Source organism: Thrips palmi, unplaced genomic scaffold (genome assembly GCF_012932325.1).
Source record: "Thrips palmi isolate BJ-2018 unplaced genomic scaffold, TpBJ-2018v1 HiC_scaffold_2, whole genome shotgun sequence".
NCBI lineage: Eukaryota > Metazoa > Arthropoda > Insecta > Thysanoptera > Thripidae > Thrips > Thrips palmi.
Window position 1 is genome coordinate 10,026,994 of NW_023144629.1, and position 16,526 is coordinate 10,043,519.

A 16,526-nucleotide genomic window follows, 5' to 3' on the forward strand; every position below is an offset into this window, starting at 1 on the left:
AATACCATTGCCATAACTCTAGTATCATCCAGGACCCCAATAATCAGAAAAACTTAATTGGATATTTTTCACTTTCGGCAAATCAGAGACGCCAAAATTACCCCAAAACGTGAGAATCGCTCTGCCGGCCCGCGGGCTGACCTTGCCCGTCACAGCTGTCGCTGCGCAGTACTAGTCACTTGTTGATGCCGCCTGGCCGCCGCCCCGCCAGCCGCCCGCGGGAGCGGCAGTAGATAAGTGGTCGGACTCGCGGAATATTTTGGGCGCGGCAGTTGTCAAGCTGGGGAGACTGTAGAGTGGACACTCCATACTGTTTGTCTAAACGATACGCCCGGAACTTGACAAGTACTCCCATGCGAGTGAACGTAAGTAAACCTAGGACTGTGCGCACTTGACAAGTATAGTATCAGGAATTTACCAGCGTGTTTATCGGAGAAATCTGTTAAAAACTTGTTGTGTCCGTTTCCCAGGACGAAATGTTTTCCGTAGCCTTCTTGTCAATCTTCTCCGTGGATTACAGTCAATTCCGTGCAACCCAATGGTCTGCAATGGGCATGGGGAAAATGATGTCAGTCCTGCGGAGAAGATTCTTAAGAGGCTAATGGAAAATGTTGGGTTTTGGGCACGAAGAATCGTTGCAAACAAATTAACTGACTTCCGTAGTTTTTTTTAGCCAATGTGACTGCGGCGTGACATCTTGTTGCTTGTAGTTTAATTTTGACGTGACTTACCCCTATAGGAGGAAGTCAGTTTATAAAAATACTCTATTCTTTTACAGAATAGTTTAAAATCAAGTGTTGTGACCACAGGATAAGAAACAAAAAAACATATTCGTACAACAGGGGAACACTCCAGAACCATCTTTATTATCCATAGGCTAGTTGCACAGTGGAGAACAGGGTTGCAAGGCAGTGACTCTAATAGTAGTACTCATGCGGTTTCTGGACGGTACTTGGCACTTCCAACCCAGCCTCATACCCTTAAAACCCAAAACGTATTGTAAAAGCAAATCCACGTGGAGCACTTACGCCCTATAGTTTTGAGGAGTCAAATGTCTTGAAAATTCTTGATAGGAAGTCAAAATTTTTAAGTACTCAAAATAAGTGAAATTCATAGCAAAACTTCAGGAAATTTGGCAGCAATTTACTGAAATTCATCCAACATTCATGAGGAATTCAAAAATTTGCAGACTGAGTTTCTTTCAAAGTTATTTCCCCGTGTAATGGGAACGCGCCTCAGCGTGGCGCACCTGGGCTGAAATTGCGGAAAAACTGTACGAAGTTGTACCACGACTTGAGAGCCTGAATGCACGACCGGCGGTCGAGAGCACCGATGCCGATGCCTCGAAGCCGGCCCGCCACGCCGAACGACGCCCTCATCATGTGCAGGCGGAAGTAGCGTCCAAATGGTCGTTCCTACCAGACAAGCAATCATTCGGAAAACCGTAAAGCTTCAAAAGCGCCACTACCCCTCAAATAACCAATTGTCACTTTGTTGAAATCCTAATACGAGTTTCGAGACATCTTCTAATATATACTATGAGTACAATTTATTGACAATAAGATTATTGTCTCTTTTTATCAATTGGGACCGGCAACTAAAAAAAAAACTCCGTTTAAAAAAATAGGTGTGTCTTAACTTGAGAAAACTTCGGAGGCCACTCTGCAAACTCAAGTGTGCCAGGCATGCACTCTTTGGTGCATGCCTGCAGGCACACACTTCTTTTCTGCATGCGCCTGGCAGGCACACACTTCTTTTCTGCATGCCTGGCAGGCACACACTTGCTTGTATGCATGCATTACCTACGGCAAGTGTTTGCCTGAGGCATGCAGAAAAGAAGTGTGTGCCTGCCAGGCATGCAGAAAAGAAGTGTGTGCCTGCCAGGCATGAACCAAGAAGTGCATGCCAGGCACACGCTTGAGTTTGCATAGCAGTACCTCTCAATTTAGGTGCCCCCCCCCCCGCCCCCGAGAAAAAATAAATAAATAAAAAATCATGCGTGTGAAACCGATTGTAGACATGTGCACGGTATTAACGGTTCCTGGTTTCCCCAGGAACTCCCCGGAAATCACCCGTCTCTATCATGGGCTTCCCGGGAAAACCAGGTTCCGTTTTTACCGTGTGAAAGTCAAACGGGTTGGTGAAATAAGTTTCATGAAGGCACAGTCCAATAACGTGATCTCGTATTGGATATCAAATGCCCGTCGAAGATAAAACAGGTAATGTAGTGGTAGTGGGACCCCACCTCCGTCCAAGGCCCGTTGTAGGCGCCGTTGGACACCTCGTTCCGGAAGAGGCTCAGCGAGTCTCCAGCCAGGCACATGGGAATCAGCAGGGTGACGACATGCGACGCTGTCACGTAAGCGAAGAGCTCAGCCTCCTTCCCCAGGACCAGAACCTGGAGAAGCATACACTGATCCTTACAGAACCATTGGGTACTAAGATGGAATGGTGGGGCACATGTTCGAAGGATTCCGCAATTGCAGTCGGGCTGCTCTGTCCTCGCAAGAACGGTTTCTGGGGTTCCAGGAAGCCTGCAAGAAAATCACAGCAGATTTCCAGGGAATCCGTAAAAAAAAAAACAAAAAAAAAAAAACGGGAACCGTTTTAGCCACTCACTCTTCAAACTGAAATGTGTACTCAGTATGCGTCTACAGATGCATACTGAGATGAGTACACGTCTACAGATGCATACTCAGCTGAGTACACGTCGACAGATGCATACTTAGATGAGTTAGGTATGCATCTGCTGATGTGTACTCAGCTGAGTACGCATGCATCTTTAGACGCGTACTCATCTGAGTATGCATCTGTACATGCACTGTAAAAAATCCCGGGGGAAAATTTACGCATTTGGACCGGGCAACGCTTGGTCCACCATCAAGCGGTAGTTATTTCTCATGAAATGTATAGGTAAATAGATCAGTACATGGCGTAAGAAATTTCTCCACCCATTTCTTGTGAAATTTACGCACATGGACTGAGGGTGTATCTTTCCCGAGCCACAGGGGTAAATTTCTACCGACCCAAAATAACTCACGCCACAGGGGTAAAATTACCCTGCTGGCTTGCGCCAGTGGCTAAAACTATGTTAGGGTGACTAAACCTTGCCCACGTTATTAACTTCAATGGGAGTCGAACCGTCAACCTTGTGATTCAAATCACACCACGCTATCCACTGCGCCACGAGACATCCTACTGGCAGGTCGCTGCGAGCTCTGTACTGGTCCGGCCGGACTGGCCGAGCAGAGGCGCGAGGAAATTTGCCCCTGTGGCGCGGGAAAGATGGTCGGCCACTCCAGGTGTAGAAATTTATCCTGACTTGCTGGGGTAATTTTACTGTCGTGGCAAGTGAAATCAGTTTATCTTCCCAAAGAGTAAATTTACTTTTGTGGCTCATAAATTTCCCCACACTATCAGTGGGTAAATTTTCCAGCCACATAGTTAGTTTAGCTCTGCGCCTCCATTATGTGAGAAAAAATTTTCTCAGGCCATGGCGTAAAATTTATCAGTGCAGTGCACGGGTAAATTTACCCATGATTTTTTACAGTGTGTGTACTTGCAAGTATGCATCTGTAGACGCATACTAAGTACACATTTCAGTTTGTAGAGCAGATACCAACGTTTCGTTATTTCTCATGTTCTTACACTGAGATTCCAAACGCTATGAGTATAGCACGTATGGTGCAAATGCGCTGTGATATCGCACGATACGTGCAATGCCACAGCCATATTGCAACTTTGGTGCAATGCTTCCCGAAAAGGCCCTATGCTAATGCATGGGAAATGGGAGGCATTGCACTTCATGTGCAATGCTTTTGCATTGCACCAATTGACGCTATACTCATAGCGTTTGGATTATCAGTGTAGTAGAGATGATTTCTTTGCAGCGCTGTCCTACCTACTTTGCTTATACGTAACACTTGACGAGAAAAAACTGAAGGCCGTACCTCTACGGTGCACAGGATGGGCATAACGTAGACCATGACGAGGATAACCGGCAGCACCGTGAACACTATCCGCTCCATCTCCATCGAAGCCTCTAGTGTGGATCTTTGAACGACAGCCCACTGATAGGTTGTACGCCTGTCCTGCAGTAGCGAAAAAATTATTAAAGACACTGCCTTACTAAGTGTCACTGAGAGACAGCAATACGTTAAAATCGACTTCATGGTTAGGAACAGTCAAAGTCTCAAAGATTGCACGGCGGTAAAAGTTCCTGGTTTTCCCACTAACTCCCTGGAAATTACCTCCGCCTATACTTACGGGTTTTGTGCATTGTGGGTCGTGACTCAGCAATTTTTAAAGCTATCCGCGCACCAAGCCTTGTACAATTTCTGCCAAACCTAGGTTGACTTATATTCCTTCACTTATTATTCACCCAAATCAGTAAGGGCGTCCCCCTCTATTCCAATTCCTTTTTTTTATATGTTCCAAACTTCCCCTCTTAAAGGGGCTCATACATGTTAAAAGCACTTTAAAAAAAAATTTTTTGATGTAGACGGATTAAGATTTTACAATTTCTGTGTTAAAATCCTTTTAGATAATTGAGTAAGCTTCATTTTGGCTTAAGGGAAAGTGACTTTGGACATTTTTTGGAGATTTAGTCGAAACGTATAAAATTTTACTTCTCGTAAGATTTTGTTCGCATACTTGCTCAGATCTGTGGGGAAAAAATCAGGGAGACTCATCCCCAGTAGTGTCATAGAATTGACTAGAATGGGCTTTATATCTGCAATAGTTTTCAAGAAAAAAATAAAAACAATTTTTTAAACAATTTTTTAAACAAATTTTTCAACAAAAAATTGTTTTTATTTTTTTTCTTGAAAACTATTGCAGATATAAAGCCCATTCTAGTCAATTCTATGACACTACTGGGGATGAGTCTCCCTGATTTTTTCCCCACAGATCTGAGCAAGTATGAGAACAAAATCTTACGAGAAGCAAAATTTTAAACGTTTCGACTAAATCTCCAAAAAATGTCCAAAGTCACTTTCCCTTAAGGGGGGACATCACTCCAAAAACAGTGCTTTTGTAAAACCGTCATAAAAACAAAACGGAAGGAGAAAAATTGTTCATATTTTAACAGATAAAGTATAAAACAACACAAAGTCAATCCGCCAGGTTAGTATAGCGCATTTGTTGAAAACACATTTTTGAGGGTTAGGTTAGACCATTTCGTACGGTTGCAGCGCTGGACGCCAAACGGTTTGACCTAGAACAACGAAATTTGGTGACAGCCTTCCTGAGATGTCTGGCTATCGTGGGTACCTCAATCACATTTAAAAGATCATTTTAAGTTGTATTTGTTACATACCAAAAAAAATTGTTCAATTTTTTTGGTCAAAATTGTTTAATTTTGAACGAAAAAAAAATAATAAAAATTGACCAATGCAAATTATTTTGCTACCCACCATAGCGGCATGTCGTACGAGCTTCCATGCTAAATCTCCCCGCTGTAGCTCAAAAACTGCGCCCTAGAGGCCTGCAACCGTTTGCAATATCATGTTCCGAGAAAAACGCGATCAAAGTTGGGAAAACTGGGCTTTTCCCTTATGCATGTTTGCGGCCCACAACCTCCTAAAACTGCAATTTTTTGAATTTTGGAATGCGGTTTCCACCATTTGACGCAGAAAAGAATGGTCTATAATATATACTAATAAAAAAAAGTTGCAATTTTTGACCATTTTGGAGTGATGTCCCCCCTTAAGCCAAAATGAAGCTCACTAAATTATCTAAAAGGATTTTAAGGGGGGACATCACTCCAAAAACAGTGCTTTTGTAAAATCGTCATAAAAACCAAACGGAAAGAGAAAAATTGTTCATATTTTAACAGATAAAGTATAAAACAACACTAAGTCAATCCGCCAGGGCAGTACAGCGCTTTCGTTGAAAACGCATTTTTGAGTGTTGGGTTAGACCATTTCGCGCGGTTGCAGCGCTAGACGCCAAACGGTTTGTCCTAGAACAACGTAATTTGGTGACAGCCTTCCTGAGCAGGAAGTACTAGAGCTCCCCCCTCCTAGAGCTCCCCCCTATTTTCCGCCTTTTCTTGAATTAATTTTATTTAAATGTGATAAAATGAATTAAATATGATAAAAGAAATTAAATATGATTAAATAAATTTAAATATGATAAAATGAATTAAATGTGATTAAATGAATTAAATCTGATAAATGTGATTGCACTGCTGGTGCCGAGTGCAAGTAGGATGGATTGGAGTCCACACTAGCCGCGTGAGACCAGCATCGTTCTACCACGCAGGAAGATGCTACGAGAGCTCCAGCTCCGGCGGCGGCGGCACTGACAGGGCTGAATTTAAGTGATCTTACCTATCCTAACCAAACCTAACGGGCTCGCGACGGATCTCACTCTCACTCGCGACAGATCTTTCTCTAGCTTGCGAGAGAGTGAGATCCGTCGCCAGCCCGTTAGGTTTGGTTAGGATAGGTAAGATCACTTAAATTCAGCCCTGTCAGTGCCGCCGCCGCCGCGCTGGAGCTCTCGTAGCATCTTGCTGCGTGGTAGAACGATGCTGGTCTCACGCGGCTAGTGTAGACTCCAATCCATCTAACTTGCACTCGGCACCAGCAGTGCAATCAAATTTATCAGATTTAATTCATTTAATCACATTTAATTTATTTAATCATATTTAATTCATTTAATTATATTTTATTTCTTTTTCATATTTAATTCATTTTATCACATTTAAATAAAATAAATTCAAGAAAAGGCGGAAAATAGGGGGGGAGCTCTAGGAGGGGGGAGCTCTAGTACTGACCCTTCCTGAGATGTCTGGCTATGGTGGGTACCTCAATCACATTTAAAAAATCATTTTAAGTTGTATTTGTTTCATGTCAAAAAATATTGTTCAATTTTTTGGGTCAAAATTGTTCAATTTTGAACGTTAAAAAAATAATAAAAATTGACCAATGCAAATTATTTTGCTTCCCACCATAGCGGCATGTCGTAGGAGCTTCCATGCTAAATCTCCCCGCTGTAGCTCAAAAACTGCGCCCTAGAGGCCTGCAACCGTTTGCAATTTCATGTTCCGAGAAAAACGCGATCAAAGTTGGGGAAACTGGGCTTTTCCCCTATGCATGTTTGCGGCCCACAGCCTCCCAAAACTGCAATTTTTTGAATTTCGGAATGCGGTTTTCGCCATTCGACGTCTTTAGTATGAACTTATAAAAAAAAGTTGCGATTTTTTATCATTTTGGAGTGATGTCCCCCCTTAACATAGAAATTGTAAAATCTTAATCCGTCTACATCAATTTTTAGGCACGAAGTAGCCTTATAGTATACCCAGGATTCAGCCGGCCCGAGATTCAATTTGTGTGGCCCTTTATGCATTTCGGAAATTTTCTATACGATTTTAATGAGACTTTGCAGACTTGTAGAACTTTGAACGCTGATTCTCATGCTGAAATCTGGTTAAAAAGTTAACGGCCAATTTTGAGAAATTTGCTGTCAAAATCGCCGTTTCCATGGCAAAACTCGACTCGTCAAAGGGAAAAAAAGGGAGTGGGGGGAGTCCGAGCCGGGGCGGACCAATAGCCGAGCTTCTTTTTGGGTCTGTACAGCTTACTCCAAAAGCTGAAAATAGCACGTTCGAAATGAAAATTTTCTTTGACTGCAGGAAGACAAGATGCAACAATAGAATTGGTGTCGGTTCGAACGCAGTTTTTCGGGTAGAACTATCCAATAATACTTCTTGATCGGAGTGTTTTTGGACATGCGCAGTAGGTTTGCAACCTGTTTAACAGTTTAACCAACTGTAGCATTTGAAATCTGTATTAATTTTGCTCTCTTACTTGATTTTCTTTGTTTCCTGCTTATGAAAATTCATATAAAACAAATTTTCAATTTTTATGTGATGACTTTCTAAAAAAATATTAACAGAAAAATAGCAAAACAAAAGTTCTTTTTTTCTGACATAAAGTTTCTCAAATATTACTTTTTTTTCTGTCAATAAAACAATTTTGTTGTTGTTGTGATTCAGTTAGCACTAGGACCACTTCGCTCCACCTCGCGACTTGCAGTGCTCATGTTCCTCGAACAAGACTCACCCGCGTTTCGAAACCATCCCTCCTGAGTTTATGAAGTTTGTCAAACCAACCGTCGTGGTGTTGATACGTTGTTAGGGAGAACTATTACACAGAATTGAAGAAAACATGACTAGAGAACCATAGCCTTTTGAAACAAGCCAAACAATTCAACGTCAGCAACAATGGAGGGGCAGTTTTAATGCGCGACTGCTGGTGCTTTCAGCTTCGCGATTTTCGCAAGGGCGCAGACGCCGAGAAACTAGTTGCCAACCCGTGAAAATTAATTTACTGACTTCTTTCTGCTAAGAACATTTTAATAATGATGGACTTTAAAGATGTTCCATTGTCGGAACACTGCGGAATACATAAGCATTGGAATTTTTTGAATTTACCAGCATTTTGATTTCTATTTATTGTCAAGTTTAAATTTCGACGGGTGGCACATCGACCACATTGGTACCACTGCTATTGGTAGTCCCAGTCCCCGAGCCACAACTTCACAACACCACTTCTTTTCTTTCTCCACACTCTTACACAATAATCAAATTAACTTCGTGACTCCTAGGATTTCTTGAAATCGTATTTTTTTTTAAAAAAAGTGCTTTTAACAATGGGCCCCCTTAATGCTCTCGAATAGGCCCAATTTTCTATCAAATTTTAAGGCCCTTCTTTGCTTTTGCTGCCCTATACAGGGTGAGTTTTCTCAATGTGTCAATAATTTGTAGGGAGCTAGGGCACCCCCAGGGGATCATTTTTCGCCAATGAACTAGTGGGCGCAAACGTCTCGGTACGGAGATAATTGGCGTTTCGTAATTGGCTTTCCCGCCGCCGAGCTAGGCAGCCCCTAGCGCCTGCCCGCGCCGCGGGCTGCCTACCTCACCGGCGCGCCGCAGCCAGAGCGCGCCGAAGCCGAAGCGCTCGGCCGCGCGCCGCCGCTAGACCGCGCTGGTGCCAGGGCGCGCTTCCACGCCTCGCCGCTAGAGCGCGCTGTGTTGACTGGTGCTGACGCTTGTCTTCGCTGACAGCAGAAAACACCCTTGTGGCGTTGACCGAACCAGGCAGCACGAGTTGGTTCAGCACAAAACGTAATGACAACATGGATGGGTTTGTGAACGAGGAGCTGGCAGCATGCACATGCACCTGGCGTACGGCGCGGCGGGTGGCGCGGACGCACGCCCTGGCACCAGCGCGCTCTAGCGGCGGCGCGCGGCCGAGCGCTCCGGCTTCGGCGCGCTCTGGCGACGGCGCGCCGGTGGTGATGCGGCGACGGGGCCGCGCACAGGCGGTCCTGTCTACAGGTAGCCAGCAGTGGGATGTCTCTTTTGCCGCCAGATCGCAGATCCGAGACCAACATGCACAGCACGGCGATTTGGTGTGTAGTCGGTCGGGTGTTCGGTGTGCTGAAGTTGTCTACTCTGTCGACAAGGTCGCAGGATGCTCTCGCCAGGACACAGGTCGCATGAAGAGAGGGGCAGGGCGAAGCACACCTTTCTCAATGCATCAAGATTTGGACCAAGAGGACGCCGTTGATCCCCGAGATAAGGGGACGAAGCAGGGGGGCACCGGAACCGGTAGTGCTCGCAGGGGCTGTTCCGGGGTGGAGGCCTGCATAACCCCCTCGGGGGGGGGGGATGTACTCCTTCACCCTGACTGGCCATACTGCGAGTGGGAGTCGTAGCCGTTGGTGGTTCTTCTCCGCCGGGATAAAGTGTCACCTTAGTAAGGACGGCCATGTCTCGTTTTGCAGTGCAGGCGAGCATGTGTCGGGCCCGAAATGGCATACGATCATGTGTGGTCCAGCCCTTAATGGCAATGGTAATGGTGAGGTAGGCAGCCCGCGGCGCGGGCAGGCGCTAGGGGCTGCCTAGCTCGGCGGCGGGAAAGCCAAATACAAAACGCCAATTATCTCCGTACCGAGACGTTTGCGCCCACTAGTTCACTGGCGAAAAATGATCCCCTAGGGGTGCCCTAGCTCCCTACAAATTATTGACACATTGAGAAAACTCACCCTGTAGATGGCGTTGTGTTCGTTGCTCAGACATCCGCGTCTTTACAGGTGACAAAGGAAGGTTGAACGAAGACACACCGAAAGAGAAATCGATTCGCTCATTAATGGAATTGTAGCTTCCCGTCAAAAAAATGGCCCACAAATGATTCGTGACCCACAAATGATTCATAGCGTTTGGAATCTCACTGTGGTCTCACACAATGTGGCGCATGCGTGCAAATTTTTAAAGAATACGAAATTTCGCACGAATTTGTGCCAATTGGCATATAAATTTTCACGAAAATTCCCGCGCTATTGTGTGAGGCCACGTATCGAATCGTACTTATTTATTTCGAGGGGGAACAGCTTGCCACATTTGTTGTATAAAATTTGGCTAAGGCGCCTGTAAGAAGGCGACATGTGTGCCGAAAATGCCAGAAATCTTGCACATTCTTACACATTAAGACAATCATTGTTCACAAAATTTTACACTGGGCCACCCTTTGATTTATTTACTATGTAGAGTCCCATGCCTCAGTTCCCTTGTGGAAAAGAGGGGCTTTCTTTTGTCTTTACTAACCTTAACTGCATGAATGACTTCCCGGTAGAATGTGGCTAGCACAGTTGGCATGACGACAAAGCAGGCAATGATTGGGTAAAAACCAATATTAAACGTCACTGATACCACGCACTTTAGAGGCCAAGTCGCAATTTTGAGGGCAGTTTCGACGTTCTGTTGTGTTTGATTCTATTCTGAAATCATACCAGAACTCGAAAAGTACACGATTTCTTTTAAGAAAACGATAATCAATAAAACATAACACGAAGGTTGAGAAAACCTTTGAAAATAAACACTTGTTCGATTTGTTATCATTGCATAGCAACTTACCAGTCGACAAAATTAAAGAACAAGAAGAACACTCTAAATGTCTTACAATGAAATTTGACCTACGTTATTCGTATGTTACATACTGAGATTCCAAACGCTATGAGTATAGCACGTATGGTGCAATGCAGCTGAGATATCGCACCACACGTGCAATGCGATAGCCATATCGCACTTTACGTTCAATGCATTCCGAAAAGGCCCTATGATAATGCATGGGAATGGGGAGGCATTGCACTTCATGTGCAATGCTTTTGCATTGCACCAATTGACGCTATACTCATGGCGTTGGGATTCTCAGTGCAGTGGATTCGGCGCAAGCATAATACGAAGCAATTCGTGATACAAAGATACGTGATACAAAGAAAAACCTTTGTAATACGAAGAAAAAGCACCTTCGTATTATGCTTGCGCCATTCCCTTCGTATGATGGGAAATTTCTTCGTAAGACATTTAGAGTGAAGCACGAAACACGGAATGAGGTAGTTCAGTGGTACCCCGGTTTTGGGGATACGACAAAAATGTTTCTTTCCTTCGCCAACTATTTGACACGGGCTGAGCTGGAGATTTGCATGCCGGCTCTGTACACTTCACTGTTGACCTTGAAAATATTCAGCTAAAATGTGCTGTTTGAATGGCTCTGGTCTCCAAGTCTGCTTCATTTTGAAAACGTTATGGTCTCAGCTTCTAGAAGCGATCAGTGTGGGCCGTTTCGACGAATTCAAATCTGATACCTCAGAGATGTTGAACACTCGCACCAACAAGAGAGCAAGGAGTGTGTCCCACCTCAATCCATTGTAATCGTCTATACATGAGGGTACAACAGTGACCACACAGAAAAACTGGAACAATTTCACGACTCTGGTGCAGTACCGGGCTGTTCTGTCGAGACGTACCTACAGGATAAGAAAAAAACCTGTAACGCTCGAAAACCATACAACTACAAGGTAAAACTTTCCACATCAAGCCGGCAACAAATCTAAAAAAATGTTCATAAAACATACGGATGCACTACAAACCTAACTGTCTACTAAGTACACACTTACAAATGCGTGCTTGCAAGTACGCACTTACAAACGCATGCTTGGGCAAGTACACACTTACAAATGCATGCTTGCAAGTACACACTTACAAACGCATGCTTGACGCATGGAGTTATACGGCGTCAAGCATGCGTTTGTAAGTGTGTACTTGCAAGCATGCATTTGTAAGTGTGTACTTGCCCAAGCATGCGTTTGTAAGTGCGTACTTGCAAGCACGCATTTGTAAGTGTGTACTTAGTAGACAGTAAGGTTTGCAGTGTGGTGAATTCAAGATTTATCGACTTAGGGGAAAAAAATCTCTTAACTTCCTAGAAGAACAAAAACTCGTCTAAACATGACAGACCAACAGGCATGGTAGTGGCGAAAATTCGCGAAACAGTGACTGCACTGCAAAGCCGATGGCAAAGTTTGGTGCCACAAAATGGGCAAGCCGTTTTAAATGCCAACTCGTAGCAAGCACGGCCCTAAATACTCCCCGGTTTGCCAAAATTTGGCGTTACTGACGGCCGAAGCTCCAAATATGGGCAATCTAATGAAGATTCCCGGTCAAAAGCTAGCCAATTTTCGGCATTGGAAAAGGCTTGCCAGTCAAGTGGCAAGGCAAGCAAACCTACCACTGGAACCACTATGCTTTAAAGAAACAAGCAAAAGTAGGCTTCTATTTGGTATATACTCACTACTGCTAGATGCAATTTAATAATTAACGAAATTTAATTCAGAATTGATACCGAAACTCACGCGGGCCTCGGGGTCACAGCTGCGCTCGAGAGTCGTGGCTATACGAGCGGCATGTAAGTAGAAGTCTCTGAGTTGCCGCCAGCGGTACCGGTAGATGAGCTTGGCCTGGATGCACGAGACGCTCCCCGCGGTGTACCGCGCAAACTTTCCGTAAATCACTGGCTCCGAGGCTAGCTCCCACAAGATGAAGATGAAGACGGCCATCACGAGCACCATGGTGATCTGCACCCAAACGAAACGCTCACAGCGACGAGACGTCATTTTGATATCAAAATGACAAGTTAAAATCAAGATGTCAAAAGAAAAAAAAAGCATCATTTCGATGTCATTTTGACTCCCTTAGACTGCTGCGTGTTTCCTTATCTTCGGGCATCCCAAAATGGAGGACTTGTCAGACTTCCGACTACTCGGCGAGACTGATGGAATCCCGGTCAGAGCTGGAAGTATGGCCAAAGTTTGGTCCGACAAAAATGTCGCGCCACATTATGGAATGACATTTGCGTCTCTGTCTGATCACAGTGCAGCCCATGCGACTTGCGGTGTAACAATTCACTGTGGCCAAAACTACGGAAAAGTCATTTAATTTTTTTTCTGTTATTTTTCGTATCTAAAACCCAGTATTTTCCGTAGTGTAGCCTTTTACGGTATTCTCCGCATTCCCAGTGCAGACCAGCACGGAGATGACTCTAAGCCCTTACAGAGAAGATTGACAAGATTTCTTGTAGCCTTTCTTGTGTCCTGGGTACACTCCCAATATCCTACTGACCTTTTTCTTCGTAATATGAACTAAAAGCTTAGTATTGACAGCGCAGCGAAGGTGCGCCTTCACCATGGTGACGATGAGCACTCAGTAACTTATGACCACTTTCTTCATATTACGAACAAAGTTATCTGCATTATGACAGATTTGTGTCGCCAAGTACTAAGAACCAGCTCAGTATTTTGACTGCACGGCATTTCAGTAGGAGATTGCGTGTGTACGGTGAAATATGAGAAGTTGTTAACAGATTTCTCTGTAACTTGCCGCAGTGAAGCGAAGAGTGTCCGCTCTTAATTGCCTCGCCCTCTCTAGTAAGCCTAGCACCAACAAGCAAGTATTGATGGCTTTTGTCAAATGATTATTGTTTCAACATAGAATTAAAAACCTTTTCGATAGGACATATTATTTTGCGCTGGAGTGTGGTTTATCTCTTCTTCCTTCAAAATCAAATGGCTATAAGCACTCGCCTGATCCACTTCGCGCGTATCTTATCTGGTTTTCCGACAGTCGCGGAATTACTTACCCGCGCGCTGGGACATTTTTACAGACCCGCAATCACCGTTTTTTTTTTTCAGGATGCTTAAGGTACGCAGCAGTGTACTTGTATGAAAGAAAATGACGGCATACAGGACATGAGCCCCGTCCCGTTTGAGCCCCGATGGTCTGAGCCCCGACCTGAGCCCCAACCTGAGCCCGGGTTGAGCCCCGACTTGAGCCCCGACCCAAGCCCCAATTTCCAGAGCCCGGATTGAGCCCCGACCTGAGCCCCGATTGAGCCCCATTTGAGCCCCATTTGAGCCCCTTGCCAATAAATCATGCAAAAATGCGTGATTTCACGTCGCGGGGCTCAAATGGGGCTCAAATGGGGCTCAATCGGGGCTCAGGTCGGGGCTCAATCCGGGCTCTGGAAATTGGGGCTTGGGTCGGGGCTCAAGTCGGGGCTCAACCCGGGCTCAGGTTGGGGCTCAGGTCGGGGCTCACATTGTCAGACCATCGGGGCTCAAACGGGACGGGGCTCATGTCCTGTATGCCAAAATGACAGCATTTCTATTTAAGGATATGTTGCTCATACTCCGATAGCCGAGGTGGCACTCCGACAGCCAGTGAAAGGCGGTCGTTCCACTTGCTGATAAATTTCTTTCACATTGGCACTTTTTGCTATGCTTTTCGCATATCGCTGCGGCGGACTACGAAGTGTCAAATTTGCAGCGTAGCGGGTGCTTTGCAAATACGTGATAAAATATCGTCTGCGAGTGAACGCTTCAAGTTAGCAGGTCAGACTTCTCCCCACTCCAGGCATCGTCCCCCGGGCGCCCTTCTCTCATGATCTGTTGCATGCCGAGTACACACTTCAGCTCAGCAGAGAAGACTTTCTTCGCAAAACGTGCCACTACCAGCCCCTCAAGTACCGTGGAGGAACGCAGCCAGGCCACCTGCCTGTGGAAGCGAGTGCGGTGCTCGTTGGGCGTCACGTCGTACGCCCACCACAGCAGGTGGGCGGACAGTGGCCCTGCCGACTCCGGGGCTGTTGCGGCCATTTCCTACTGTCCTTGAGCTTTACACTGGAAACAGACGAAAATACACCCCACGCTACTTTCACGGCAAAAACGGTTACTGGTTTTCCCAGGAACCCCCTGGAAATCGCATATTTCTTAGCTGCCTGGGAGGACCCGCTACCGTTTTTCTGCCGTGAAGGCCAGGCACTGAAGGCGAAGGACAATATCCGCGCCGCGCTTCACCAGTAAGAGACGTGGCAACAGTCAAGCTTGCGAAATGTCACGTGCGTTTCAACGTGATGTCACGTTCATGGAATGAGAGTGTGCAGGTCTACTGGTAAAACAACGGCTGAAAACTTACGCCCTTTAGGGCATAAATACTCTTTTACGCCCTTCAAAGGGCATAAATCGTTTTAATCCCTTGGGAAGGGCGTAAATGGTATAAGAATTTAAAGCTTAATTTTGATGCCCTTCCAAAAGGCATTAACGATTTACGCCACTCCAGGGGCGCAAATTCCTTGAGTCCGTTCGACACCGAGCAGGGCGGAGCACCGAGCCGAGCCCAGTGTGGCGGACTCAGGACTGCTGGTTTTTCTTTCTTCAGTTTAATTTCTAAAGCAGCCTTTGGCTACAGTGCTAATCGAAGTTAGGACAAGTACACACTTGCAGGCGCAGGCTATACAGCCCGACACTCGCAAGTATCGACCACACAGTGTCCTGCCGCGAAGCGTAGGCCACAGCTTGTTTTACGTTCGATAACCATCGATTTGTTATGCTTCCTAAAGAAAGACACCGTGCGGTCGACACTTGCAGGCCTCGGACAAATTGACGTATCGCAATTTCGACGGAATTCCTACGTTGGAAAAAGTCGACAATTGGGACATGAATGGTCGACAGTTGCGATTGGATATCTTGGTCTACGCCAGCAAGTGCGTACACTGTCATTCCAGGAACGTGACATCACGTTGAAACGAACGTGACGTTCGTTTGGGCATTGTGTCACATTCGTTTTGATGTGAATCGGCCAAAACTTAGCTTGTTCACAATGCTCAAACCGAGGGGTACCTCACTTCGTCTAGTCAGTGTACACCCCTGACTCCAGTCACTGCCTTGTTTCAGTCTAGTCACTGAAAAAGTCGGCAAAACCACGTAAATTTGTCCCAATTTTAGTATTTTTGCAACGCATTTCGTGATATTTTCAGTCTAGTCAAAGTGGAAATTGAGTATAGTCACCAGTCAGTGTACACCTGTTTTCGAAGTGAGGTACCCCTCGGCTCAAACGAATGTGACACAATGCTCAAACGAACGTGACATTTTGTCACGTTCGTTTCAACGTGATGTCACGCTCCTGGAATGAGAGTGCATGTACCTGTCCTTCACTTGAAGAGGTGAACCGCGCAGGAAACTACCAATGTCAAATGAAGAATAGAGGTAACGAGGGACGAGTGTAAAGGGTCATCGGAGCAGACCGCAGCTGGGGACTTGTCCCACTCTGTGAGAAAGCATTGCAGTTGCGCCAACTGAAAGGCGGGGAAGCATTATCGACAATCGTCAATAGAGTGACCAAT

The 16,526-nt window shown here is 45.4% G+C and overlaps 2 protein-coding genes across 3 annotated transcripts; both read right to left on the minus strand.

Annotated features, from left to right (window-relative positions):
• Positions 1-292: 292 nt before the first annotated feature.
• Positions 293-11,269, minus strand: LOC117647434. 2 transcript variants are annotated; one of them, XM_034389176.1, is made up of 4 exons: positions 10,616-11,269; positions 3,951-4,091; positions 2,246-2,398; positions 293-1,415 (listed from the first exon to the last, which is right to left on the minus strand). In XM_034389176.1, the coding sequence occupies exons 1-4, from the start codon at positions 10,664-10,666 to the stop codon at positions 1,236-1,238; spliced, it is 525 nt and encodes a 174-aa protein (XP_034245067.1). In that variant the 5' UTR covers positions 10,667-11,269; the 3' UTR covers positions 293-1,235. The 2 variants fall into 2 exon arrangements, with proteins under 2 accessions (XP_034245067.1, XP_034245066.1); XM_034389175.1 differs by lacking the exon at positions 10,616-11,269 and having other exon boundaries at positions 3,951-4,398.
• A 117-nt stretch (positions 11,270-11,386) lies between these two features.
• On the minus strand, positions 11,387-15,902 carry LOC117647433. Its single transcript, XM_034389174.1, has 3 exons — positions 14,872-15,902; positions 12,703-12,924; positions 11,387-11,817 (listed from the first exon to the last, which is right to left on the minus strand). Exons 1-3 carry the CDS (start codon positions 14,998-15,000, stop codon positions 11,602-11,604), a joined length of 567 nt encoding a protein of 188 aa, XP_034245065.1. The 5' UTR covers positions 15,001-15,902; the 3' UTR covers positions 11,387-11,601.
• Between the last annotated feature and the right edge of the window lie 624 nt (positions 15,903-16,526).